Source organism: Mirounga leonina, unplaced genomic scaffold, assembly GCF_011800145.1.
Source record: "Mirounga leonina isolate KUSES-001 unplaced genomic scaffold, KU_Mleo_1.0 Mir_376, whole genome shotgun sequence".
In the NCBI taxonomy this organism is placed as follows: domain Eukaryota; kingdom Metazoa; phylum Chordata; class Mammalia; order Carnivora; family Phocidae; genus Mirounga; species Mirounga leonina.
This window is the reverse complement of record NW_023270718.1, coordinates 8,176,700-8,203,312: the sequence shown is the minus strand read 5'-3', so window position 1 is coordinate 8,203,312 and position 26,613 is coordinate 8,176,700. Positions and strand designations below refer to the sequence as shown.

The following is a 26,613-nucleotide window of genomic DNA, read 5'->3' as shown; positions in this document are numbered from 1 at the left end:
CTAATCTCCACTCCTAAGTGGCATAAGCCCCGCCCCAAATGATCCCTGTCCCGTCTCAGGTGCTCTAAACTCCTCCCCAGCTGACCCAGGCCCCGCCCCGCCGTGGTCTGAGTTCCACCCCTGGGTGGTCCAGGCCCTGCCCCAAATGCTCCATGTCCCGCCCTGGATGGTCCCTGTTCCACCTCAAGCGGTCTAAACTCCTCCCGAGCTGGCCCAGGCCCCAGCCCTTGCTGGTCTAAGCTCTACCCACGGGTGATCTAGGCCCCGCCCCCAAATGCTCCGTGTCCCGCCCCGGGTGGTCCTTGTCCTGTCCCAGGTGCTCTAAACTCCTCCCTGGCTAACTGGGGCCCTGCCCCAAGAAAGCCTAGTCTGGATCACGCCCCAGTGGTCCAGGCCCTGGCTGGCCCAGACCTAGTCACGGACGGTCTAAACTCCTTCCCAGTTGATCTAGGCCCCACCTAGATCAACTGGGGGGTCGAAGTGGGGGGTCGAAGCCCCACTCCCAGCTAGCCCGGCCCCACCTCCACTAGTCTGGTCTAAACCTGGCCTCAGCTGGTCCAGGCCCTGTTTGGTCTGGTCTAAACCCTGCCCGTGATGACGTAATCCCGGCCTGGGTTTCCAGGCCCTACCCTGAGTAGTCTAACTCAATCCTTAACGTTATAAACCTGGGTTTTCTCCTGAGTCCTACACTCGTTTAAACTGTTCGTATGGTAATTCCGCTCTGATTCTCTAGGCTCGGTCCCTTGCAGATCTAAACTCTTCCTTTCGTGATATCAATCCAGACTGGTTATCTAGTCTAGGCCCTCCCCCCGGTGGTCTAAAATTAGCTCCTACTGGATCAAGTCCCCCTTCTACCCCAAGCCCCGCCTCCAACCCATCAAACCCCGCCCCCTGCGGGTCCAGACGCGGCTTCTCCGCTTGTCACCCCCCTTTCAGTCCTCTGGCTCAAAAGCAGATCTTGACCCATCCCCAAAGCACCCCTGCTCTTTATGCTAAGTCCTCCCCCTTCCCTGGATTCTGCCCCCTGGAATTTCCCAGCACTATTCATTTCACGTAGAAAAGCAGGGAAGCACCTGCGGGGGTAGGGGAGAGCGGGGAAACCTCACTCGAAGTTGGTCTAGATGGTTTCCCAGGACCAGCCTCTTCCTGGATCTACCGGGGTTCACGAGGCCCCGCCCCCTAAAACAGGTTCCTCCCCTCCATCTGCCGCTCAGTCACCGGGATGCCAGCCCCGCCCCTCTATCTCCAAGACCCCGATTGTCTCAAGGCCCCACCCCTCCCCCAAGCCCCGCCCCTTCCGTCTGCAGAACCGCGGGCTTTGGAACGTAAGCTCCCGGCACCCCTGATTACGCGCTAGACACCTGTCAGTGCTGGGCTTGTTCCCCCCAAAGACGGCGCGAAGGCGACACCTACCTTGCCCAGCGGGTGGCGATGGAGCTTAGGAAGAGCCTAGGAAGGCTCCAGGCCCCAGCAGGCGCCTGGGGCAGGGTGGCTTTGCAAACGCACAGGCACACACACACACACACTCACGCACACACACATAACATACACAAGCGCCCGCGCAGGTGGCCGCCCCAGCCGGCCGCCCCCTCCCTCTGCCTCTCACCTGCTGCCACGAACAGGATCCCTGCGCCCAGAATGATGTTCCTCTTGGACTTATAGACCCGGGAGGCCGCCACGCACACGCCCCCGAGCAGCAGTAGGATGGCGCTGAGGATGGGGAAGATGCTGGAGGCCCGGACGACTCCTGCGAGGGAGAGGAGAGGAGGGGAGAAGGCGTGGGAGCCAGGGCGTCAGGTGCGGCCCTTTGCGCCCCTCGCGCGCTGCGCTTCCTGCCCGCTTTCGTCTCCGCTCCTCTCGCTAGAAACCTCCAAGTCTCCCTCTCTGCCGGTGTTCTGGTCATTTCCTTTTTTCTTTCATTCTCTCTCCTCTTTAAAATTTCTCTATTTTTCGGTCTGATCTCCTCTCCCGCCTTTTTTCTTCCTCCTTTTCTTTCTCCCTCGGCCTATTTTTCTCTCTCCTGGCACATTTTTTTTTTTCCTTTTTACTTCTCAAAATCACTCTCCCTCTCTGTTTTTCTCTGACCTTCTCTGTGGACCCTCCCTCTTTTTCCTTCTCCTTTGCATATTTCTTCCCTTTCTCTAGATCTGTCAAATCTCTTAATACCTTACCCACCCCCTTTCTGCCCGGCTTCATCTCTCTCTCCGGATTCCCCGCCCTTCCTCCCTCTGTGCCCCACCCCCTATCCTTCTGCCTGGCTCCATCTACTGCTCTGGGCTTCGCGCGCGCGCGTGTGTGTGTGTCTGTCCGTCTGTCCTTCTCTAGCTGCAGTCCTTTCCACCCACCCTCCAGACCCCAGCAAACGGATTTTGCGATTTCTCAGCCCCGCTGAGGCCGCAGCCAATCACAATTCAGGATTTGCCGCGGTCTCGGCGTAGCTACCAATCGCAGCACCGGCTTCCGCAGCCCGCTCGCGAGAGTGGCCCGTGCGCGCCGCAGGTCGCCTCAGTGGCCAATCCAGCCCAGAAACCGACAACGAGTCACGGAGCAGTGTCGCCGCGAGCCCGGGGCAGCAAGGCGGCCAATCACCTCCCGGGCTCGCCCCCCACCGCCCCTCAGCCCGCCCCAAGGTGAGAGGAGGGGGCGGGAGAGGGATCACTAAACCAGTTGGGATCCAAGGGATCTCAACATCTAGATTCGGATTGGCCGTCTAAGTGCCGCTCCCCAGCGCCCCCCTCCGCGCTCCGGCCCCCGGCCCAGGCCCGGCAGTCCCCCCCACTCTGACTCAGACCCCCACGTACGGAGCAGATACTCCGCGCTGTCATGATCGTAGTCCGTGTCCTCCGGGAAATGGTTGATCTTCACGCAGACGCCTCTTTTCAACCCTGGAGGGGGATGGGGGGTGATGGTGGGGGGCGGGGCTTTAAGAGTTGAGAGAAGACTCCCCCTCCTTCCCCAAACCTCTCCTCTCTCTGGGCCTATTGGGAGACAGGAAATCCTGGCTCCTGAGCCTATCAGCATCTGGGACAAACTCTAAACTTCTCTGGACTCGGTTTTCCCAGCAGTTAAACAAAGAAAGAAAAAAGGAAAAGGGGGGGGCGGGGAACACCCATGCAACACTCACTAAAAGGCCACAAAGACCTTTGCCCTGTAACCCGGGCTAGGACACTCAACCCCTCCGGCTTTCCGTTTTCCCCCCGCTATGAGAAAGAAGGCACTGGCTTCGGCAATGTCAAGGCGCTCGGCAACTCTGCACTTGTCGCCGGGTCTGAAAATGCGTGGGAAAACGAAGGCGCGCACAGAAGGCGAGGACTACATTTCCCATGAGGCCCTATGAAGTCTTGAGTCCAACGGTGAGAGCGCAGCCCCACTGGACCATGGGAGTTGTAGTCTCTCCAGTTCTGCCTGTAGGGCGAGGGCTTCCCAGTCTCTTACCTGGAATCCTCTGGAAGGAGATGGAGTGGCTGGAGCAAGTAGAGGCATGTGAGGAGGTATGCCTCTAGGCGTCATGCAGTCTCACCCCCTTCTTCCATCCCAGAATCCTCATTCTCACACCCTTTGGGGACCCATCTTCTCAACTTTGGGGCAGTTCCTATTCTACTACCTCTATCACCTAACTGGAGATGGATATGTAAATAAATATAAATATAGATACATTTAGTTTCCTCGATTCTCCAGGCTCCTTCCAACCTGCAGGCCTTTGCCCATGCTGTGGATTCCGTTCACAGTCTTCACTGATGAAAAACTTAGCCTGCAAGGGGGCAGCTCACAGGGTACCTGCTTGAGGAAGCTTCCCTGTGTACACGCACGCGCGGGCACGCACACGCACACGCCTCCCACCAAAGTTGGGTCAGTGTCCCCCTCTAGGGTGGATCAGCTCCCTGCGGTACACACACACACACACACACCTTTTTTTTGGGGGGGGGGGCATGCATAGGGTTGCTTTATGAGCTTCTTCTTCCTCAGTAAGCTGGGAGTTCCCTGCAGGGGGAAGACAGGGAGTCTGATTCCTCTGTGTGTCCCTAGCATCGCCTGGCACAAAGGAGGCCTCAAGACATGGGTGTTGAATGAATGAATGAAATTATGAATGAATATAGGCATAGCAGAAGGGGAGATTGGAGGCAGAAGATGACAGGGAAAATAATGGGGATAAAGGAAAGGATTGGGAAGAAGGAATATAAGGCAGTGAGTAATTCCACTAACAGCTAATATTTGCTAAGTGCTTCCTAGGTGGATTAACTCATCCGGAGCTCCCAAGAGTCCCATGAAATAGATAATGTTATTGGTGTTGTGCAGTGGCCAAACGTTGGGAATTGGACTCACACTGCTCGATAATGAAACCCAACTCCATCATGTCCTGATTCTGTGACCTTGTTGGTGTTACTTAGGCCAATTTGCTTCAGTCCTTTCACCTATAAAAGGGGATAACAGGACCTACGTCATGGGATTGTTGTGAGGATTGAATCCAGGTAAAGAGATTTAGCACTTTGCCTAGAACATAATTAAGTGCTCAGTTGATATCAATCTACCCATTGTCCAGATGAGGAAGCAGAGCCACAGAAAGGATTAATCAATTCACAGCTGATAGGTGGTGGAAGCAGAATTAAAACACAGCAGTTTGCCCTATGGTATATAAGGTTACAGGCTGTTCAGTTCACCACTAATCTTCCAAGCATCTAGAACAATACCTAGCACTTACTGCTTAATAAATATTTTTATGAGAGTATGATTGAATGGGCCGAGGACATGAAAAGATGCTCGACATCACTAATCATTAGGGAAATGCAAATCAAAACCACAATGAGATACCACCTCATACCCACCAGGATGGCTACTATTAAAAAGCAAAACGGGGGCGCCTGAGTGGCTCAGTTAGTTAAGCATCTGCCTTTGGCTCAGGTCATGATCCCAGGGTCCTGGGATCAAGTCCCAAGTCTCAGCGGGGAGTCTGCTTCTCCCTCTCCCTCCCGCTCTGCCTACTTGTGCTCTCTCTCTCTGTCAGATAAATAAATAAAATCTTAAAAAAAAAAAAAAAAGCAAAACAGAAAATAACAAACATTGATGAGGATGTGGAGAAATTGGAACCTTTGGGGCGCCTGGGTGGCTCAGTCATTAAGCGTCTGCCTTCGGCTCAGGTCATGATCCCAGGGTCCTGGGATCGAGCCCCGCATCGGGCTCCCTGCCCCGCGGGAAGCCTCCCTCTCCCTCTGCCTGCCACTCCCCCTGCTTGTGTTCCCTCTCTCGCTGTGTCTCTCTCTGTCAAATAAATAAATAAAATCTTAAAAAAAAAAAAAAGAAATTGGAACCTTTGTGCACTGTTGGTGGGGATGGAAAATGGTGTCAGCTGCTACCATTTTAAAGATTAATTTAAAAATTTTTAAATTAAAAACAGTGTTACTATATGACCCCGCAATTCCACTTCTGGGTATATACTCCAGAGAATTCAAAGCAGGGTCTCTAAGAAACATGTGTACACTCATTTTCATAGCAACATTATTCACAACATCCAAAAACAACCCAAGTGTCCACTGGTGAATGAACGGATAAGCAGAATGTGGTCTATACATACAATGGAGTATTATTCAGCCTTAAAAAGTGAGGGAATTCTGACTATGTGCTGCAACACGGATGAACTTTGAAGACATCATGCTTGAGTGAAGTAAGCCGTCACAAAAATACAAATATTGTATGATTCCACCTATATGGGGTGTCTGGAGGAGTCAAATTCATAGACAGAGGGTAGACTGGTGCATGCCAGGGGCTGGGGGAAGGACATGGGGAGTTTTCGTTTAATGGGGACAGTTTCATTTTGCAAGATGAGAAGAGTTCCGGAGAATGGGCGCACAGCAATGCGAGTGTACTTAGCACTACCATATTGTACCCTTAAAAATGGTTAAGATGATAAATTTAATGTTATGTTTTGTTAGATTTTACCACAATTTTTAAAAAATGAATGAATGATTGATTATACACCTCTCAAGTGCAAATTCTTATCCATCAGCACATCCATCATGGTGTGATCAGTAAGACTGTGGGTTCAAGTTCTCTCCTTTCTTGAATGGGATCACAGTATGTCTCTCCAAACAGTTATCATAATTAAATGAGGTTGAGCATGTAAAGCGCACAGCACACAGACCCTCTCAACAGATTAGCGATGACAGCCGTAATGACCAGTACGTACTGAGGGCTAACCGCTCACCAAGCACCTCTCCGAGCATTTGTCCGGTATTAATGCACTCGGTAATTATGACAAACCCTAGGGATACTGGACAATAATGACATCCCTGCTTTATAGATGAGAAAACTGAGCATAGAGTGAAAGAAGTTGTTTAGTCCCATGTAGGTGTTAATTTGGGGTGGGGGGAGGAGATTAAGTGCAGCTGGGCTTCAGAGAATGAGTATATTTAAGACAGTGGAGCATGGTCCCTGGAATCACATTCTCTGGACTCAGTGCCAGGACGGCCACTTCCCACCTGTGTGGCTTTTGGGACTTGAATGCTCTTGAGTCTCAGCTTCCTCATTTGGGAAATGAGGACAATGACATGACCTCATAGGGTTTGATAAGAGTTCAGTGAAACAGAGTCAAGGGCAGAATACAGGGGGCTATGCAACATGGCAACATGCTTCTGCATATGATCTGATTTGACTGGGCTGAGCCAGGAGCTTTTTATGTGCAGGGATGGCAGTAATGTGTCCCTGGGTCTCCCCCGAACTTGCCCAGCACAGACCTGGGTAGGCAGGAGTGAGGGGGTGGGGGTGCTGCAGTGAGGGTGCATGGGGAAGTGGGTTCCAGCCCACTCTGCCCCTCACATGTTGGGTGACCATGTGGCTGACTCACTTCCCTTGCTGGCCGTCAGCTTCCTCCTCATACCACTCCCCCCCCCCCCCGACACAATTGGGAGGATTTGGTGAGATAATAAGACATGCAAAGTGCTGAGCACAGGGGCTTTAGATAACCAGCTTGAATAAATGGAGCTGTGGGTCCAGGGTCTTGATTCCTGAGGAGGGGGCTACACCCACACGGATGCCACCAGCCCCAGGTGGCTCTTGGGCACTTGAAACGTGGCAATTGAGATGAGGTGTGAGCATAAAATACGCACCGAATTTCAGTCTTAGTATGAAAAAAATGCATAATATTCCATCAATAATTTTTATATTACATATTAAAATGATAATATTTGGCTATGCTTGGTTAAAGAAAAGATATTATTAGCTTTTATATTGATTTATTATAGTGTATAAATTCTATTTATTAAATTATATATTCATTGAAACTTTTCCTTTTTCCTTATATGAATGTAGCTACTGGAAAAATTTAAATCCTATATGCTGCTTGTGTGATGTTTCTATTGGGCAGTGCTGGGTAAGAGGCTGGGATTTCTGGGCTATCAAGGAAGATGAGGCTCAGGGCAGTCACCTGAATTCTGAATAATTAGAAGAACACCAACAACAAAATATAAACGACATAATCTAGCCCTTACTCTGCCTGCTAGCCTTTTAAATGCCTTACAATTGCAGCTCATTGAACCCCTCCACAATCCCTGTGGGTCAGGGGCTATTGCAATTCCCAGTCCTCGGAGGATGGAAATGAGGCACAGAGAGGTTCAATGTGTGGTCCGAGGTCACCCTGTTGTGCTCGGCAGACAGGAGGTAAACCCAATCCTAGTCTTGTCCCAAAGTCTGTGTCTCAGCCACTCCATCTACTGCATCTGTCGGGGAGACTCACAGGGACATGGGGACGGAACCCGAAAATCCACGGGGATCCAGTGCCTTCAGGAGGCAATGGTCCAGGGGGCTCAGTTTCTACATTCCTGGGTCCCACATGGGCTGGAAGCTGATGGATGCATTGCTTTGTTCTCCTAGGAAATAAAACAGACCTGGATTCAAATCCAGACTCGACTACCTATTAGTCGTGTGACCTTGGGAAAGTCGCTTCACTTTCTCTGAGCCTTTGCTTCCATTTCTAGAAGGTGGACATAACATGGGTAGCTATCACAGGGCTATTGTGAGCATTCCGTGGCACACACACACCTTCATTTACACTCTCCTTGCAACATTTCCTTTGGCTTCTGGGATACCCACTTACCTCATTTTCCCTAAGTCTCTGTGGCTCCTGCTTTCTGAGCTCCTTTTGCTGGCTTCTCTCATCTCTTTTTTCATAGTGGACTAGCTCAGGCTGCAGCCCTTCATCTAATTGTTTGGTATGTTTCTCTCTTCGCATTCTCTAGGTGACCTCATCCATCCATATGCAATGACCCCCCCAATTTATATCTCCAGCCCAGACTGTCCCCTGAACTCTGGCCTCATACATCATATCGCTCACAGCTTAGATCGGGGGGTCAGCAAACTACAACCCGTGGGCCAAACCCAGCCTGCCAAATCCAGCGAAGAATGGGTTTTACATTTCCTAAGTGATTGGAAAAAAAAAAAAAATCAAAGGAGAGTGTTTCGTGGCATGTGAGAAAGATACGAAATTCAGATGTCGGTGTCCACATACGAGTGTAACCGGAACACAGCCACGCTGATTCACTCACGTGTTGTCTTTGGTTGTTTTCAGGAGTGGCTGTGACAGGGACAGGTCCACAGAGCCTAAAATATTGACTGCATAGCACTTTGCTATGCCCACCCCTGTCCTAGGTGGTATCCCTAATAGGCATCCCAAATGTAACATGTCCAAAATGGAGCTCCTGATATCTCTGCTCACAATAAATTAGATCAGAGACAATAAAATAAATGAAATGAAACGCCCACTGTACCATCCTCCGGGGGCCCCCTGCCTGCACCCCCACCCCCACCCCCACCATGCTCAGGCGCTCAGGCCACAGCCCTGGGTGCAGTGACTCTCAACCGGGGGCGAATTTATTCCCAGACCAGAGACAGTTGACAGTTTTGGTTGTCACGACGTGGGGACTGCTCCTGGCACGGAGCAGAGAAGGTGGAGGCCAGGATGCTGTCGAGCCCCCCTACAGTGCGCAGGACGGCCCCCACAGCTCGGAACCATCCACGCCAAAGTGTCAACAGCGCTGAGGTTGAGAGATGCTGTTTTAGAGACACCCCGACCTCTCTCTCTCTCTCTCTCTCTCACCTCCCACAGCCACCCGGCCGGCCGGCAATGCCACAACCCCCACCTCCACTCTAGCTTTGGGACACGCTCTGAATTCAGATCACGTCTCCGACTCCGCCCACCCCCAGCCCAGACAAGCCTCCGCCCGCCCCTTCAGTCTCTCCCCCCGGGCCAGAGCGCTCCTGCCCTGGTCCGCAGTGTAAGCCAGCTCAGGAACTCTGGACGGGAAAGGCAAGTCACCACCTTCCAGCACCCAGAACGTGTGAAATCGGGGCCTGTTCTCTCTTGGATTGCATCTCCCACCACGTCCCCTCACTCACTCTGCGGGGGGCCAGACACACAGGCTCCCACCTCAGGGCCTTCGCTGTGGCTCTTTCCTCCAGAGAGCCGTGTGGCTCCATCTCTCACTTCCTTCAGACCTCCACCCCGAGGTCACCTGCTCAGCGAAGCCCATCCTCGTCTCCTCACCTGCAACTGCACACGTGTGTCCTAACACATTCCATCCTCTCCCCCGTCCTCCTTAGCACCTAGTGCCAGCGAACACTGTAAAGGTTTTGTTTACTTAAATTTCTTATTATTTGTCTCTCCCTCTTGAATAGAACACATATAAAAACAGGGATCTTTTGTTTTTCGCTGCCATAGCGCTGCAATTAAGAACAGTGCCTGGTGCATAGTATAAACCCAATAAATATTGGTCGGGTGGATGGATGGATGGATGGATGGATGGATGGATGGATGGATGGATGAATGGATGGATGGCATTCTTATTATATGCTGTACCCTGTCTACGGGTTTCAGGATGCAAGCCCCCACACGCAGCCGGTACCCGGTGCTTGGTCAGGCCAGTGAATGGACATGGATTCGAATGTCCACAGGAGAAAGGAAGTACCATAATGAGAGAGTGGATGGGTGTGAGGCGATAGGGAGCAGAGGCGAATGTGGGGACCCACAGACCGCATGCCTGATCTGAAGGAGCAGCTGCTGCTTGGATGGGCCAGTCGTGGCCACTGCAGAATGAGGCCCTGCGTTGTCAAATCTTCCACTAGTTCAAAAGAAGCCGGAAATCAGATTTTCAATGTGAAGTCTCCCTATTTTTAAATGTTGGCAACTGATTCGGATTTTGGTTTCAGTTTTAAACACTTGGCACACCAGACAAAGCATATCTGCACATCCCATCCTTCAGACCTGAGTTCTCTTGGCTCTGCCCCAATCACAGCTGGGCGACCTTGGGCAAGTGGCTTAACCTCTCTGAGCCTCGACAGGAGGGTGCACCTGCCTCACAGGATTAAATGAGACAGTTGAACTCCTTGCTCACCATGAGTGCTCAGCAAAAGAGAGAAGGAAAGCATGGGGAAAGAGAGCGATGAGGAAGTGGAGGGATCTTGGTCTTTTTGATGCTGGAGGCGAGGTTTGGGATTGTGTAGTTGCAGGTGAGAGCTGTGAGGCTCAGGGAGGTGAAAAGAGAGCATTCACACAGGGGACAGACGCATGGTGGGCCTGGGACCCAGACGTCCTTCCTCTTGCCCGGCGGCCCAGGGCTGTGCAAAGACACAGCAAAGCTGAGTGGGAGGGAGGAAGAGCTGGGGAGGGAGAGAGCGGCAGTGGGCTGGTGAGTGGAGGTTGAGGCAGAGGGCGCCAGCTAGGAGAAGGGCTACAAGAGGGAGAGCAAGACCCAAGGACAGAGCAGAGACAGAGACTGGAAGAGGGGGTGGTCTTAGAGTCCAGAAGTGAGGTATTCAAGGAGGAGGAAGAGGTGAAGGAGGTGTGAGTGGAGGGAAGATGAAGCAGAGGAGGCCTAGGACCAGGATGGGAGGCTGGAGGCAATCCTAACGGGTAGAGCCAAGCATGACTGGAGTCCACAGGAGGGAAGAGAGGAGAGGGTCATGAGCTCTGCCCAGAGAGGGCATGACCATGACGTCTGCGGGAGAAACAGCCCAAGAGGAGGAAGAAGGGGCAGGGGGAACGGTGGGGACGGGGGTAGGGTGGTGTCTGTGGAGAGAAGCTGAGAGGGGGCCTAGAGGAGGCGAGACTGCCCCGGAGAGGAAGGGAGGGTCCAGGGGCAAAAGTGAGAGGGAAGAAGACTGAATGCTGAGGGCGCCGTGGAGGGAGGAGGCAGAGGGACCGATGGGAGCGGGCAGGAGGCGCCCAGGAGGCAGGACCAGGCGCCAGGGCCAGAGGGGAGGGGAGAGTGTGCGGGGCGGGGGATGCGGGAGGGGGCCGGGGTCCCAGGAGAGGTGACAGGGCGGGGGAGGGCGGGCAGCAGCCGGCGGAGAGGGGCCTGGAGTCCGGAGGGGAGGAGGGGCGCGAGGCAGGGGCCCCCCGCACCCTACCTTCCAGGCAGCAGATCCTCCAGAGCCCCGAGTGGGTGAGGCCGCCGGGGTCCTTCTTCTCCGAGGAGCCGCCGCCCCCGCGGTGGGCCGGCGCCTCGTCGCCGGCCGTGAGGTTGGTGGTGTTGCAGATGAAGGCGCGCGTGTACAACCAGTAATCGGTGCTGATGGCGATGGTCATGAGGCCGAAGGCGGCGAAGGCGCCCACCGTGGTCAGCAGCACCTGCACCCCCTTCTCGCACCAAAGGCCCCTCTCTTCGTTCCAGCGCTTCAGCGACTCCAGTTTGACCACGGGCAGCCGGGGGGCCGTGGGCCACCACCGGGGCAGCGGGGGCGGGGCCGTGCCGGCGGCTGGGGGGGACACAGCGCAGGCAGAAGTGGGGGCCCGGGGCCGGCCGGGCTGGGCGGGGGCGGCGAGGAGGAGGCGCGGCCCCGGAGGGGGTCAGAGGGCGGCCATGGTCGCCGGCTGGTGGGGGCGGGGAGCAGAAAAGGGATTAGTCCCGAAGGACGGAGCCGCCCCCACCCCACAAAGAACCCCCACTACTTCCTAGGTTGAAGAAACTCCTCCCACTCGGGTTCTCCCTGCCTCCCTTTCTCTGAAAAAGTCTCCCTCGGCCCAGGGCGGCCTTCCCACTAAATCCCACTGGGAAAAATTCCCCCCACCGGGCCTGACACAGCAGACACTCCTCCTGCGCCTTCCCGCTCCTCCCCCTGGTCCTCCAGTCTTCCCCACCGCGAAAGCCACCCCACCCCCACTCTGGCCCCAGGGCTTCCTCCTCCCAAGGAACCTACAAGATCCCCATCACCATTCTGATCTCTCACAGTTCCGTCCGCCCCCCACGTCCCCTGCAAGTTTCACCTCCTCACCTACTCTGTCCTGTACTCAAGAAACATAAATTTCTCAATCCCTCCTCAGCTAACAAAAATCTTCCCAAGGAATCCTGACTGTTTGCACAACTAAGAAGAACCACATGGTCACCACCACTACCACCCCCATCCCCCTACAGTCCCTTCTGGGTCGGAACCCCCTTCCCCACTCAGACCTCTGTGTCTCTGGACCAAGGTTCTGAACCTCAAACGCACTGTGAAATCACCAAAGGACCTTAGAGATCAGGATACCTGATCTTTAGGATACCCACCTGAGCCCCACCTGAGCTCCACCTCAGCCCCATCAGAGAAATTCCGATTTCATTGCTCTGGTGGCCCCAGAGCATCTAGGTTTTTGAAAAGTTCCCTGGGGGATTCTAATGGGCAACCAAAACGTTGGACCCTCTGGTTTAGAAGAATGCCCCCATCTCCCTCATACTTACTCTACAGCACCCACTGTCTCCCTTGGACCAACCCCAATCCCCTACTACATCTTGGACTCCAGCAAAATCCCCCACCCTCTGCTTTGCTTAAAAAAGTCTTCCGAATCTGGCCCCCACTGTCTCTACAACTTAGGCAAACTCATCATAGCCATCACTTTCTCTCCTCCTCCATTAAGAAAAATTTCCTCCATGAGCTCCACAGAGGAGCTACTCACAGGAATCCCTTCCCCCAGACCCACATTTCCTCTCCATTCAGAAATCTCCCGAGGTTTGATCCAAACTCCCACTGCTGTCCAGGGAGAGCCCCCCCTCTCTGCCCAGCATCTCTCCCACCCCATTCCTCTGTCCTTCCATCATCTCCCACCGCCTCCAAATCCCCTGACTGGAGCCCTGGTTCCCTGTTATCTTCATCACATGGATGAACCCCCCAACTCCAGATCTCCCCAACTCACTTGGACCTCCCACTCTCTTCAATTTACAAGAACCTCCCCGCTAACCTGACTTCTCTTACACCACCAAGAATCCCCTTCCTCCACCAACATCTCCTCTACTCAGGAAAATTCCCTTCAGGAGCCCCCACCAACTTCCTTTCTTGGGAACCCCCCAACTCCCCTTACTCTTTCATCTGTGCAGGAACATGCTCTGCAGCCCTACTTACTTCTAAATGTAAATGGAGCCCCCCCATAGACAGTGCCCCTCAGAAAAATTTCATCCACGAGGCTACAAACTCTCTTTTAGTTGGGAATAATTTCCCACTCAGCAACCCCCCCCCCCCCCCGTCTCCTCATTTCCCTCTTCCCCAGCATGCCCACCACCACACCCCCAGCCCTGCCTTCTCCACCCCAACCCTCCTTCCAGGCACAGGACCCTTACCTGCTTCCACCACTCACTGTTTCCTAGACTTCTTTCCCAAACCCCCTGTTAAGGTTCAGAGCCTGGAAGCCAACAGGATACCCCCCCACCCCCCGTCCTAGTACCAGGGTGACCTTGGCCTTTTCCACCCCCATCAGCTGGCCCTGCCTGGGTCTGCTCCTAGGAGGGGCTGCTGAGAAAGGTTGTCTATGGGGGGTGTCTCCATGGCAACTGGGCCTAGTGCCCCACACATGTGTTCCCTCCCCCACCTCTACTAGCCTGCCCACACACAGCCCCTACCCATCCCCATTCATCAGCCCACTGGACACTGATATCCCCCAGCCCCTGTCCTCAGTTCTGGCCCCTTCCTCTTTCCTTTCCAGACAAACGCCGAGTTTCCTCATCTCCTGGCTTCTTCTCCCCCATCTGTACCCCTCACCACCAGCACCACCACCTCCACTGTCCTAGCAAATCTCTGCTTCCACCCCAGGGTGAGCCCATGACCCCAAGGTGTACCCCTCCCCCTGCTGGCCCCCCACAACCAAAAATAAGCAGGGGATGGAAACGGGGTAAGTGAGGGAAATTCTCCATCAAAAAAGATTTGAAGATCTTTTCATTTTGTCAATTTGAGGGGCAATCTGTTTGGTTTTAGGGACTCTTCCTTTAGTCCATCTGTCAGCAGCAGCAAAAGAGGAGGGAGCAGGGGACCCCCAATCCTAAAGCTTCCGGATATGAGAGGGGTCACCAGCCCTTCTCCCTCTGAAGGGGCTGGCTCCTTCCTCCAGAATTAGGGGGGTCACAGAACCTTCCTTCTACACCCACCCACCTCCGATTAATAAAAAGATCTGTCTCACCTCTGTTAACGATAGGTCAACTCTCCGATGCACTGGGGAGGGGACGATGAGCCCCCCTGTCTGCACCCCCCCAGAAAAACCCTTGTGGCTCCCAGTTCTCACTGCTCCCCCTCCCCCAGCAGCGAGGGACCCAGGCGTCCGACCTGGTTGGGGGTTGGAGATGAGGAGGCGTATGGGGAATGAGGGTGTTGAGGTGGGAGGGGAGGCTGAGGGGCAGCTCTGAGCTCGGGCCCCAAGGGAGTGGGGGTCGGGGTGAAAAAAAAAAGGTGAGGAGACAATTTGGTTCTCGTGTCGCTGGGTAAAGTGCGGAGCTGGAGGACGAGAGAGAGAGGGAGGAGGGAGGGAGGGGGAGGGGAGCCGCTGAGGATGGGGGAGCCACGGAGAGGAGGTGGGGGGAGGGAAAGGATTGGGGGGCAGGGTCTGGGTGGCAGAAGGAAGCTGAGGAAAAAGAGAGAGAGGGACCCAGAGAGGGAGGGAGAGAGACAGAGAGAGACAAGGAGAAGCGGAAAGAGAGGAACCCAGAGACTGTGAAACAGAAATGGGGGAGGGAGAAATTTGGGGGAGGCAGCGGCTGGTAGCAGAAGGAAGTTGGAAAGAGACACACACACGGAGAAATATCCAGAGAGAGAAGGGGACAGAGACAGAGACACAAAGAGAGAAACCAAGAGACTGGGGGACAGATGGGGGATGGGGTAAGGGAGAGGATGGGGGGGTCAGAATGGGATAACAGAAGGAAAGAAGAGACAGGGACAGAGTCATCCAGAGAGGGGGAGGAGAGACAGATGGGGAGAGACAGACAGAGACTGAGGGTTGGGAGGGGAGAGAGAAAGGGAGAGAGAAATGGGGGGGTGGGGGCAAGATCTTAATGGAGAGGAGGATGCTTTAGAGAGAGAAAAAGATGGAGAGAGAGCGAGAGAGAGGGAACGGACAAGAGAGTAAATAATAAGAGAAATTTAGGGGAGAAGGCTCTGAGTGGCAGAAGGTGGCTGGACACGGAAAGGCAGGTGCAGAAGGAGAGAGAGAGACCCAAAGAGAGAGATAGGTGGAGAGCGCTTGACTGGGAGAGACCCCGGGATCGAGACACAGAGAGACACTGAGGAGGCACCAGAAGGAAGCTGGAGGAAAACAGGAGAGGGGCCAGGCTCCGATGGATGAAGGAGGTCAGAGCTCGAGGGCACCCGCGCCCCCTCCCCCACCACATCCCTCGCCCCTGATCCCTACCCCCATCCCCATTTCAAAGCCACCACCCCACCCCCACTAGCCTCCATCTCTCCACAGCATCGCCTGCCGCCGCCGCCTCTTCCTGTCGTCATAGCAACAGGATCCAGGCGCCCAGCCAAGGCCGGCTGCAGCGCCGGAAACGAGGGGAGGGCCTTTCCAAAAGGACCCCAGGAGCTGTCCCCTTCCCCCAAATCCAAGGGACAGCCCCACCTCCCCAGGCCTCCCCCCCCCCCCAACAGCTGCCAAGGGCAAAGAGCCCCTGAGAATGAAATTCTCTTCTATTCAAGTTACGAGGGTAGTAAGCCCTTAGTTTCACTGACATTTCATCTCCCCACCCCCCCACCCTACCCGTCACTTGCTCCAGGAGCTAGATTCCCCCCCAAGATAGGAATGGGAGTGAGGGGGCAAACAGGAAGTGAGAAACTCGGGGGGAAATCGGTCTTGAACTCTGCCTGGGGCTGGGCGGGACAGCTCTGCAAGTTTGAAGAATAATGGTTGTTGGAGTTCCAGGACTAGCCAGTGGGCAGGGGGTGGGACAACTCGAGGCAGAAAATCTGAGAGTCAGAAAGTTTGGTCTTGGATTCAAATCTCAGAGATGCCTGTAGCCAGTTTGTGACCTTGGACAAAACATTTCCTTCTTTCTAGACTCAGTTATAATGGAATCAAAAACTGCCTCCAATGTATGGAGAACGTGGATGAGAAAAGGTCTTTGCACACTGCTCTAGACAGGCAGTTATTTCAAGACTCTGTCCTCCGGCAAATGCTATCCAAAACCCAAAAGCTAGCCATGACCATAGACTTAGGCTAGGGAGTTTGCATGCTTCGATGTCTCGTGGAATTCTTACAGAATCCTTGCGACGTGGGCACTGACGTTCCCATATTACAGATGAGCAAACTGAGGCTCAGAGATGTATCGCAATGTACCCAATAAAGGCAGAGTTGGAATAAAAGGCAGAGTTGGAGATGAAGCAGCCTCTTTGTGGGGCTTGGCAGGGGTGGACAGCAATAGGGGAACTTCAAAGCCACTTAACATGCCATTTGGGGGTCAGCTCCTCCCTTTTGGGGACTGGCAGAGACAGAGAAAACCTGTATTCCCCACACACCCAATCCCCTCACCCTGGAGGAGCCATATCCTTCTGTACCCAGCATCTCTCATTTCCACTTGGAATTTCTAGAGGTCAGTTTACTTAATTCTCACCATGGCCACGGGGGGAAAGGAGTTTAGAGAAGCATTCTGACACCCCTTGTTTGGAAGCAAAGAAACACCAGCCTCAAGGGAAGGGGCCTGGAATTCATTCATTTGAGAACTATTTGTCCCGCCTCTGTTCTTTTGCCAGGGAGAGGGACGCAGCTGCGAACAGTGATGGTCACCGATATAAATTGAGCGCCAAATATTACAGACTTGAAGTCATTTGCAGGCATTGCCTCGGTCTTCCGGCTTCTGTCATTAGCCCCCATTTCAAAGATGTGGAGACTGAGACTGAGAGAGGTAAGCCCATCACCAAGGTAGGAAGTGGTTGCCCTCAGAGCCGGGGCTTCAGATCCCAGAGCCTGCGCTGTCTTCTAAACTGCCTCTGCTAAAAATAAACAACAAAAACAGAAACTTTCAAAGGGTGAAAACAACTATGAAGCTAATAAAACAAGGCAGGGTTTCTAAACCTCAGAACTAGTGATCCTCGAGGGGCAGTTCTCTGTGGCGGGGACCATCCTGTGCCAAACGCCAGTAGCAAGGGGTTATAATAAAAAATAATTTAGTCTGTCCCACTTCAAATCCTGTTCCTTTTTGGAAAAGCCTCTTAACGTTTTTAGCTGTTTCTTCTCTTACTTGCCTTTCCATCTGTAAATAATAATTATCTTCTGGATGTGTCAGCCTTATACATTATAGATTCCTTTTCTCTGATAGATAAGGTTTTAATTCCTGTCGACCTCATTTTTCCCCTCCCTTCTTCCCCGTGTAAATAGTTTTAGTTCTTCTGTTGGTTCATTTTGTGGCAGGAAGCGATAGACTTTACATCGTGATTGCTTGTTTCAGAGGGCGTATATCTGGTTTCTTTTTAGCAGCTTTATTGAGATAGAATCCACATACCAATACAATTCACCCAGGGAAAGTGTACCACTCAATGGCTTTTAGCTATAATCACAGAATAGGGCAACCATCGAGTTTAGATCCATTTCAGAGCATTCTTGTTAGCCTGTGGATTTACCACCCACCCTAGCCAGCCATCACCCCCCACCACCCCCCACACTCTGCCCTAGCCCCAGACAATCACTAATCTACTTTCTGTCTGTGTAGATTTGCCTATCCTGGACATTTCATATGAATGGAGTCATACAATATGTGTTTCTTTGTGTCTAGCTTCTTTCTACTGAGCATGTTTTCCAGGTTCATCCTGGAATAATGATACATGTTGTGATATGTATCATTATTTCACTTCCTTTTACTGATGAATATCATTCCATTGTATGGATATATTACATGTTTTTTATCCATTGGATATTCGGGTCATTTCCCCATTCTGGCTATTGTACATAATACTGCCATGAACATCTGTGTTCAAGTTTTTGCATTGGGCACATGTTTGGGTTTTTTAAAAAAGATTTTATTTTATTTTTTTAAAGGATTTATTTTTATTTTTATTTTTTACACTTTATTTATTTGAGAGAGAGAGAGCATGGGGCGGGGCGGTGGGGTGCGCAGAGGGAGAGGGAGAAGCAAGTTCCTTCCCACTGAGCAGGGAGTCTGAGGAGGGGCTGGATCCCAGGACCCTGGGACCATGACCTGAGCCAAAGGCAGATGCTTAACTGACTGAGCCACCCAGGCGCCCCCAAAGATTTTATTTTTTAAAAGTAATCTCTACACCCAACGTGGGGCTCAAACTCGCAACCCTGAGATCAAGAGTTGCATGCTCCACCAACTGAACCAGCCAGGCACCACGGACATAAGTTTTCACATCTCTTGGGCATATACCTAGGTGTGGCATTTCTGGATCCTATGTTTATCCTTTTGAGAACTGAGATAGCATCTCTGAACTTTGTGTTGTAGGACAGAAATGTTAGACCCACTGATCAACCCTTCAGTTCATGGAAGGACCCTTCAGAAGAGGTGTCACAGAATGTTCCAGTTATGGCCCCTTTCAGATCTCATTCCTATATTTGCTTATGAATTTATGTCACATTATCCAAGGTCTCGGGGTGCCTGGGTGGCTCAGTCGTTGAGCGTCTGCCTTCGGCTCAGGTCATGATCCCTGCTTCTCCCTCTCCCACTCCCCCTGCTTGTGTTCCCTCTCTTGCTGTCTCTCTCTGTGGGATAAATAAATAAAATCTTAAAAAAAAAAAAAACATTATCCAAGGTCTCCCATGGGTTTGACCCAGAGATCTAGAGGCTGTAGAATCAGAGATAAGTCTGCTAAGCCCCTAGGCTCGAGAAGGTCCTCTGCCCTTACTTCCCCTGATCCCATGTGGTTGGCAGAACTCTAAAATGACCCCCAATATTCTCACCCCCAGCATACACACTCTTTAGAATTGCCTCCCCTTGAGTATGGGCAAGCTTGTGAATAGGGTAAAGTGTCATTCCCATGATTAGATTACACTATGTGGCAAGGTGAAGGGATTTTGCACATGTAATTAAGGTCCCTAATCAACTGACTTGTAGTTAATCCTGGGTGGGCCTACCGTAATCAGGCAATCTCTTCGCAAAGGGTCCAGAAGTGGCAGAGATTCAGAGCAAGCAATTCTCCTGCTGTCCTATGTCAGAGAGGGCCACGTGGTGAAGACCCGAGGATGACATCCGCTAGCAAGAACACAGGAACAACGTCAGCTGTACAATCACATGGAAATGATCTCTCTCTCCTGAGGGAGGTTGGGAGTGGACCTCTCCCTAATCGAACTTCCAGATGAGGATGCGGCCAGCCGGCATCTTGACTGCAGCCTTGGGAAGCCCCGAGCAGAGGACCCCGTGCCCTGTACTGGCATCCTGCACCATGGAAAGTGTGAGATAATAAATACATGCTGCTTTTAACCATTTGTGGTCCTTTGTTACACGGCAGCCAATCACTAATAGACCCTGTATATCACATTGCACTGTGAAGGTCACACAGGGACAGCTCAGCCAGGGGCGCATTAATGCCACCTCTCCATGTCTCCCTCTCCCCCACTCCCACAACCAGTCAGTCAGTTCCCGTGTGCGGGCCCCTCTCCCTCCTGGATCCCTTTCATATCCACCCCCTTCCCTCTGTCCTGCTCTTGTCTGGACTGTCCCACCAGCCGATGGATGCCACCGGTCTCCCTCCAGCCCGATTTTCACTCGGTCCCTAAAGGCTCTCCAACACTCAGAGCAGACCCTTTCCCTCCTCTGCTCAAAATTCTCTTATGGCTCCCTATTGCCCTCAGGAGAAAATATAAGCTCTTGATCTATGTCCTTTGCCAAGAGCACCAGTCTTGTCTTCTGCCATCCCCACAGCTGCCTCCTGCAGACTGGAGTGGTTTTCCCCACTCTGCTCGGCTCCTTTACACTTCCAAGGTTCCTGAGTGTGGCTCCCTCACCTGGAACCCCTTCCACCTTGTCCATCTCTTGGAATCTTCTTCCATCTCCCACATGAAGACTCAACTGAAATGCTCCCTCCTCTGGGAAGCCTTCCCTGACCTCCCAAGGCTGCATCAGAGGATACAGATGCAGGCTGCATCCCCCATGCCCTGTCGTGCCCCCATTAGAGCAGCGTGACTACCCTGCATTGTGACTGGCATGTCAGTCTGTCCCTCGCAGCAGAGTGGGGGCCGGTTCACTTCGCTATCCCCATAGTGCCCAATTTGGGTAAATAGGAAGCGTCGATCTGCAGGTGCGAATGGATGGACGGAGAGATGGATGGAGGAAGGAGTGAAAGACTCGGGGAACAAGTGGATACATATTCTAGGGTCCTCGGGCAGCCAATTACAACCTCCCATCCCTGTCCAACCCCTCTCCCGCCTCATATCCTGCGTGTGCGTTCTCCCTCCCAGGTGCTTGAGTGTGTCTCGTCAACAACAGCTGGGGCCTTTGTGTTTTCTCAAGAGGAACAGAGTGGTGGTGGCGTGTTTTCCCGCTGTACCAGGAAGAGAAGATCAGCGTTTCTAAAATGTCCTCATTCAGGGTGAAGTGGAAATATTCCAGCGCTGAGGAATCAGGTGGCCCGAGTTCCAGTCCTTGCTTTTCCTTGCCTCCCTAAGGGACCCCAGAACCAAACACTTGTGCTCTGGGCACTTTGTCCTCCTGTCTGTAGAGGGGATGGGGAGGGGGTGTGGGTAGTGATCTCACTCCAGATGGGACGTCCTGGGATGATGATTCAAAGTTACACATCCAAGGAATTGTGGCAGGGTTTTGGGGATATCTGTGAAGCTCTGGAAATTGCCTATGAAATTTTGTGAATATGGGTACTCTTTTCTGGAGGTCTATAGCTTTTATCCGGTTCTTGGAGGGACCCCTGATCTCCTACGAGTTAAGATTCACTGCCTATTGACAGATTTAACCAAATCTCATTTGTGTCAGTAAAAATTTAAAAAAAGAAAAGAAAAGAAAAGGCAAGGGAGAGTACGTGAATGCAAAGATATTGTTTAAGGCAGGTTTCCTCAACCTGAGCACTAGTCACATCTTGGACCAGATCATTCTTTGTGGTGGGTGTCATCCTGTGCATCAGAGAGCATTCAGTAACATCCCTGGCCTCCACCCACCAGAGGACAACAGCACCCCCTCCCAAACTGTGACACCCAAAAATGTCCCCCCAGGGGCATAATCAAAAATGATAACAATCGTTCCGTTGGGAAATGAGGCTGGGGTTGGGATCAGTGAGAAGATGAAAGGCACTTTTTCTTTTGGTCCTTCTCTGCTGCTTACATTTGAAATTCATGACTAGGCATTAAACTTATAATAAAAGTGAGTTTATTGCTAAAATAAGTTACGTCCATTCAAGGGACACACACAGCTGTTGAATAAAATGAGGTGAATCTCTACATCTGACGTGCTTCTGCTTCCATAACAAACAATAGCAATGCTTAACACGTTTGGTCTCAGGACCCCTCTATACGCCTAAAAATTACAGGGGACCCCAAAAGCGTTTGTTTCTGCGTGTTATGTCTATTGATATGTAACATAATCAAATTTCAAACAGAGGAGACTTAATCTGTACTAATTTCAGGAAAATAATAAACTCATTGAATGTTTACATAAACAACTTATTTTAGTGAAAAATAAATGTGTTTTCCCAAACACACACACAAAAATATAGTGGTCTTGGCTTATATTTTTGAGAGTCTATTCAATGTTTGGGCTACTAGAAGAAAGCGGGGTTCTCATATCTGCTTCCGCATTCAATCTATTGTGGTACCGCCCATCATGAAGCCACAAAAAGACTCTGGACCCTATACACTCATGAGAGACTAAAAGTGAAAAAGGCAAACCATACCTTCGTATTCTTGCAAAGGTGGTTTTGATCTCATGGACCCCGTCAACAGGTCTCAGGGATGCCCCAGGGTCCCTGGGCCACACTTCGAGAGCCACTAACATGTGCATGTGGTATTGTTCTGTAAAATAACTGACTGGGTAACACGGTGTAAGAATAATGATAGATGGGGCACCTGGCTGGCTCAGTCAGTAGAGCATGCAACTCTTAATCTCAGGGTCTTGAGTTCAAGCCGGAGACTTCTTAAATCAAACAAAGAAAATGATGATAGGTAAATAGATGGAACTATGAGGCTTCAGCATACTCAGAGTTGTACAGCTTAGTGGTTAAGTGTGGTCGGTTCAGGAGACCCCCAGGATTCAAATCTTAGCTTGACCACTTACTAGCTGTGTGACCAGGAAAAGGTTAATTTATCTCTCTGCACCTCTAGGACCTCGTTTATAAAAATGGGTTGAATAGAAAAGCACCAGTTTCCCTGGGTTATTGAATGCAAAGTGGCTGGCACATAGGAAGCCGTCGATAAATTATGCAATTAATTTATGCAAACTGTCGTTATTAAGCATCCTTGAAAAACAATAAGTTAGCATTATATAACGGATACTAGATATCCCCCGTAATACATTGCCATGTGAAATTGGGAGGTGCAGAACTATGTGTATCTGATGATAAATGCTGTGTCCAATAAACATGTATGAGCTACATATTCACCTGTGTGGGAACGTCAGCTGTACAATCACATGGAAATGATCTCTCTCTCCTGAGGGAGGTTGGGAGTGGACCTCTCCCTAATACACTTGTATATACTTCAATATGCAAATAGATTCTTGAAATTTTACATGATATGATGAAAATACTTCAGGGTGTGGGGGACTTCTGGATGTCAAGAGGTCAGAAGGACTGACTTTTCACAGCATTTTTTAAAAAGATAAACAAATCTTTAATCTTTAAGATCCCGTTCCATTTTCAAAAGTAAAAAACAAAACAACAACCAAAAAAACCCCCACAAAAACTTGGTTGGTTCTTTTTTAAAAAGAACATAAGCTTTAGTACATTAGGTTGTTAAGTTCTGGACAAAATGAGCAAATGTCCATCACTTGCACCGAAACTGCCCTTTCGGCAGGCAAGACAGACAGCACCAATCAACCCAATCAACGGGGACATCCTTTCCCACGGAGCAGGTAGATATTCAAAATCCCTCTCCACACCATGCTCCAGGCAGCCAGTAGGAATCGATTCGTCTTGACAAAGGAGCTGAAACATCTTTGCCATCCCAGATCTCAAGCATGACCTCCAGAAATTCCTGAAACCATTGGAAATGACTCAAAATATTTCCCTCAGGGAGTCTGATCCTGCTGAATCTTATTCTTCCCTGCTAACCTGCCCCCACCATTCTCCCTGTTCCAGAGGGATTTGGAGTCCTTCTAGCTCACCCCCCCCCCTCCTTTTTACAGAAAAAGAAACTGAAGCCCCAGAGATTAAAAGACTTCTCAAGGTCACAGGATGAGTTTGCATCAAAGTCATGGGTGAAATAGAGTGGCTTGAGAGAGGAGGTTCTGGGACCAGGCAGGCCTGGGTGGAAATTCTCCTCTGCATCTCACGAGCTGGGTGATCTTATCGTCCCAAGTGCTAGTTTCTTCATCTACAAAATGGGGCTGTGTGCAATGCCTAGTTCCAGGAGGTCTGGGAGAATCCAATGAGCTAACACATGGAAAGTGCTCAGCACAATGTCTGACACCTAATGATAGCTTGGTGAGTGTGGTCGTGATGGTGGGAGCTGTCCTGACCGCCCCCAAGAGCCTAAGTCCCAACAAGGCGAAGGAGCCAAAGGGCTAGCACTGTTTCCTTTTCAACACACTTCAAGAAGAAGCTTATTAAACATTCAGGCTGTTTTCAGGCCCTCTGTGGAGTAGGTGAGATCACAGATGTTAGGGCCCACTTGGAAGCCTCGGACAGGGGGCTGCTGGGAACATCTCATCAGATCACATTCGGGAGGAAAGTGTGCAGGGAGGAAAGTGTGCGTCTCATAGTAGGTGTTCAATCAACGCAGCAGTGATTGCTCGATAGAGCATTAGGAGAATCCACTGCTCCCCAGTGAGCAGCGAAGGAAGCTGAAATCGTTGTGCCTAGGTGACCCTGGGTGAGTCATTTCACTTCCACGGCCCTATCTGCAAAATGACTTCAGTAAATTCAACATGTAGGCTTGGGGAGAAAACCCAATGAAGCAATAAATGTAGAAGGAAGGCAAGCAATAGTAACAGTACTCTAAGTGGTCAGGGTAACACCAAGAGTTAGTTTTTATTGATCCTGACGGGCGTCACTTGCTGTCCTACATGCTTTACACGGACTGAATTATCAAGTGCTGCTGTTAATAATTAAGATGATTACGCAACTTAACAAAGACCAATCTAACCTTGTTCTGCAGGACTCGAGGCCCCCACCCTTGGGGCAGAGACCAGGACCCAGACCCTCTATCCAATCCCCTCCCCCTCGGCAGGCGGAGACGTGTTTGAAATAAAGTTTATTGAAGTTTCTGTCGGTATTTACATATGATACACGGCAAATATCAGGGCCAGGCCCCCCACCCCCCCTCCCCACCCCCAAGCCCCCCCTCCCCCCAGCCTCGTTAAAAATCGCTGCGTAAAGACAGGTTAACTGCTGCGGTCCCCCCTCCCCCCTCCCACCTAAGATGCAAACTAAAAGCCCCCGTCCCTCCCCTGCCCCCCTCCCCCCACCCCGGGGGCCTTTCTGGTTCCGTGTACAACACTGTGCTACCTCGCCCCCGCTCCCCTAATAAGGGGGGAGGGCGAGTTTCTGGTGACCTTCCCCCCAAATCTGTCCAAGGGGGCGGACGGACCCTTGAAAGAGGCCAGAGTTGGGGGTCTGAGATGGGAAGGGGGACTTCGATGAGGGGGAGTGCCAGAAAATGGAAGACTTGGAGGTTTGGGGGGTTTCGACCCCCGCTACTGCCTCTCCCTCCCCCGACGGGGCCTCGAGGGGGAAGAGGCGGGCACAGGTGTGGAAATGGCACGGAGGAATTCCCTCCACCCTAGGGTCTCCATCCCTGTCATGTGGCGTGCGGGGCTAGATGCACCTAGGGGCGTTGGGTGAGCGGGGAGAAAGGAGGGAGGCAGAGCTGGAGGATGAGGAAGAAGAGGAAGAAAAAGAAGCCAAGGGCAGCTGAGAAAACAAGGAGATCCTTCCGACGGCGCCCGCTAAAAGGCTGGTGACCTTCAGGAGGCCGAGAAGAGCCCAGCCGGTGGGGAAGAAAGGGGCCTCCCAGGGGAGCAGAGAACTGGGAGGGGGGGACACCAGGTAAAGCACGCCCCGGCCTCCCGCTCCCCACCCCACCCCGCAGCTGCGGGCGCAGCAGGAACGCCGGCCGCTGCACCCGCGGGCCCGGAAGGTCCGGAGATGAGATCGTGCGGGGAAAGGGAGAAGTCGGGGCCGAGCGAGAAGAGGATGGCTGGCATTCCAGGCGGCCGCCGAACCTACGCTCCAGCCCGGCGCCCCCGCGGCGAGGCAGCAGGCTGTGGGGCTCGGGGCGGGGGGGCGCCGGCCCCGCGGGCCCCCCGCGCGCACTGCGCGCACCAGGGAAACCGCGGCCGGGAAACTGGAGGGGAGGGGCGGGGCCAGAGGGAAGGGGCGGGCCCCGGGGGAAGGGGCGGGGCCGTCCGCGAGTGGATCGGACCGAGGAGGTCGAGAGGCCCCGAAGGGGGAGGAGCCCTTGGAAAGTGGGAGGGGCTAGGACGGCGGGCGGGGCCACCAGGAAGAGGGCGGGGCCGAAGCGTACGCAGCATCCTCCCCGAGGGATCGAGAAGTCCCGAGGGAGGGAGCGGAGCTGTGGGGCCCGGAGACCGCGGAGGAGGAGGAGGGGGAGGAGCAAGAGAAGGAGGAGGAGGGAGCGCCGAGGGGCGGGCCTCAGCAGGGCGAGGTGGAGATGTGCAGGTGGTCCGGGTACTTGATGGCGGGAGGGTAGTTCTGCGTCATCTGGATGGAGACGTCGCTGGAGATGTCGGAGGGGCTGCGGCCGCGGCGCCACGCCTCGGGCTGCAGAAACTGGCCCGAGTAGTCGGAGCAGTCGCTGAGACGCGGGCGGTAGAAGGCCGGGTGCGGACGGTACATCTCCTCCTCCGCGTAGCGCTTGGTGAACAAGTACACGGACATCACGCCAGCCCCCTGTGGCAACGCATGGTCAGGGTCCCAGAGGCTGGCCCCGAGGTCCCAAGGACCCCAAGACTCCAGACCCCCCAGCCCCTCCTCGCTCAGACCCAGAAGTCCAGGCCCGCAGCCCCCTCCTCTTTCAGACCCAGGAGTCAGGGACCCCAGGCCCCTCCTCCCTCAGACCCAGGAGTCCAGACCCCCAGCCCCTCCTCCCTCAGACCCAGGAGTCCAGGCCCCCAGCCTCCTCCTCCCCCAGACCCAGGAGTCCAGACCCCCAGCCCCTCCTCCCTCAGACCCAGGAGTCCAGGCCCCCAGCCTCCTCCTCCCCCAGACCCAGGAGTCCAGACCCCCAGCCTCCTCCTCCCTCAGACCCAGGAGTCCAGGCCCCCAGCC

General features: G+C 52.7%; 2 protein-coding genes across 2 annotated transcripts in view; both read right to left on the bottom strand.

Moving 5' to 3' along the window:
- CACNG8 (calcium voltage-gated channel auxiliary subunit gamma 8) overlaps positions 1-20,195 on the bottom strand; it is a 20,826-nt gene extending 631 nt beyond the window's left edge. The window contains exons 1-4 of the mRNA XM_034986514.1: positions 20,171-20,195; positions 11,395-11,742; positions 2,802-2,885; positions 1,607-1,747 (exon numbers count right to left, since the gene is read on the bottom strand). Of these exons, the coding sequence (XP_034842405.1) occupies positions 1,607-1,747; positions 2,802-2,885; positions 11,395-11,742; positions 20,171-20,195 (598 nt within the window). The remainder of the gene's footprint in view (positions 1-1,606; positions 1,748-2,801; positions 2,886-11,394; positions 11,743-20,170) is intronic.
- A 5,747-nt stretch (positions 20,196-25,942) lies between these two features.
- The window catches only part of CACNG7 (calcium voltage-gated channel auxiliary subunit gamma 7), an 18,660-nt gene continuing 17,989 nt past the window's right edge, over positions 25,943-26,613 (bottom strand). The window contains exon 6 of the mRNA XM_034986389.1: positions 25,943-26,235. Coding sequence (XP_034842280.1) covers positions 25,978-26,235 — 258 coding nt within the window. The 3' untranslated portion in view covers positions 25,943-25,977. The remainder of the gene's footprint in view (positions 26,236-26,613) is intronic.